This window comes from Rhinopithecus bieti, unplaced genomic scaffold, assembly GCF_001698545.2.
Source record: "Rhinopithecus bieti isolate Rb0 unplaced genomic scaffold, ASM169854v2 scaffold_74084, whole genome shotgun sequence".
NCBI lineage: Eukaryota > Metazoa > Chordata > Mammalia > Primates > Cercopithecidae > Rhinopithecus > Rhinopithecus bieti.
Genome location: NW_016827281.1, coordinates 448 through 2,131, shown reverse-complemented (window position 1 = coordinate 2,131; position 1,684 = coordinate 448). Strand labels below are relative to the sequence as shown.

Genomic DNA, 1,684 nt, shown 5'->3' with positions numbered 1-1,684 from the left:
TTTTTTTTTTTTTGGATGGAGTCTCCATCTGTCGCCCAGGTTGGAATGTGATGGTGCGACCTCGGCTCACTGCAGCCTCCGCCTCCCGGGTACTTGTAGGATAACGTACTTACATTATTCTAGTAATAACAGCAATAGACAAAATGTTAAAGGAACAACGTGTATAAAACCAATACCATTAAGAAATACCTTGCGTCTCTTCGATTGAGAGATTGTGTCAGCTTTCCTGCTTTTTGTGGTGGAATGGTGAGACATCAAACAGAGTGTCCAGAATAGTTGGTTTTCAGGTTCATCAGGAGAATTTTCCTTTCTAGAGCCTGTCATGCATAAACACAACTGCCTCGACTTATTCGCTCTGGGTCTTCAGGAAATGTGTCAGTGGATGGAATAGTCATATATCGAGCCATGGTTAGAAAAGATTTAAAAGCACTATTGTTACTTTCTTCAGATATTCTTGAGGGAAAGGCATGGGGATACAGCCAGTGGGTATCTTCCAGGTGACGTCTCTGTCCCCAAAGCCTGTGTGATGGGCAAATGTGACCCAGCCCTCCTCTGTTTTGGACACTGGAATCAAGGATGCATTTCTCCTCATTCATTTCCAATGAGAACGCTGGATTCTCTCTTCCACACTCTCGGACTGACTCCCTTTACAAACTCAGCTGTCTAAGATAGGACACGAGGTAAGGGTCCCTCTCACTAAGGCTTCTGAAGAGCAGCTCCAGAGCCCGGTCCCCTTTCTTCTCCACCATTGTCAGCAGGGTGTCGTTCTTGCTCTGCCGTGTCTTTGCCTGCTCCACCAGCTCCTTCTCATTCTCAGCGAGAACCTCATTGTCTTGGAGATCATCGAGCACCCCTTTCAGGTCCCCCACCCTGGCTTGGAGTTGCCGGTGGTTCTCCCTCACAAAGACTGCACCTGGATGAAAGGGGAGTTGCGGACTCTGAGAATTGCTCTCTTACAGGATTTGGGATCCGCACCAAATGAAGATTCATAATTCCGTGGCAGGGGATGGGTCTTTATCTTGTGTCTGTGGCCTAACCCACATTCATTTCATTTTGGATATTTTACTTCCAGTTATTGATTAACTTTGTAGTCTCATAGTTACTATATATTTCTCAAAGTTCAGTATAGGACTACTTTAACTTACAGTTCCCCAGATGCAAGACATTTACCCCAGTAACTGGTTGTTTCCTGCTCCTTTGTGTGGACGTGATGTCCTCACGTCTTCCCATAAGTAAATCATACTCATCGTTTGTATTTTCTCTGGCATCGCTTGTTCTTTGTAAATGACAAGGTTAGAAGAAATGGAGCCTCCCTTTGTGAAGTTAAAGCACTCAAAGGCCTCTTGATATCAGATACATCCTCCTGGCTTTAGTGTAAACATTTCACTAACCTGAGAAGGTACGAGGGGCTGATGCAGCTCCAAGCTGGATATCCACTACAAAAGAGGGAAGAATTGGAGATGACATACAATGAATCATATACCCTTACTGAGCTTTTCTAGTCTTTCATGCGCCAACGAAAATAATTTAATTCTACATATTTTATAAGGCAGGGATCTTGTTTGGCACACTAATATACTAATGAAACCCCAGTAAGTCAAGAGCCACTCACTGCCCATTCAGGAAATGTATCAGAGAAAGGAACACATTTTCCAATATTCTTTCTTTTTTTGTTTTTTGTTTG

At 43.6% G+C, this 1,684-nt stretch overlaps 1 protein-coding gene across 1 annotated transcript; it reads right to left on the bottom strand.

Moving 5' to 3' along the window:
• Positions 1-230: 230 nt before the first annotated feature.
• Positions 231-1,436, bottom strand: LOC108523234 (caspase recruitment domain-containing protein 8-like; the record flags this gene model as incomplete). The annotated part of the gene is made up of 2 exons (XM_017863751.1): positions 231-913; positions 1,392-1,436. Coding segments are annotated over 2 exons (311 nt in total), but the record flags the coding sequence as incomplete, so codon positions are not given.
• Between the last annotated feature and the right edge of the window lie 248 nt (positions 1,437-1,684).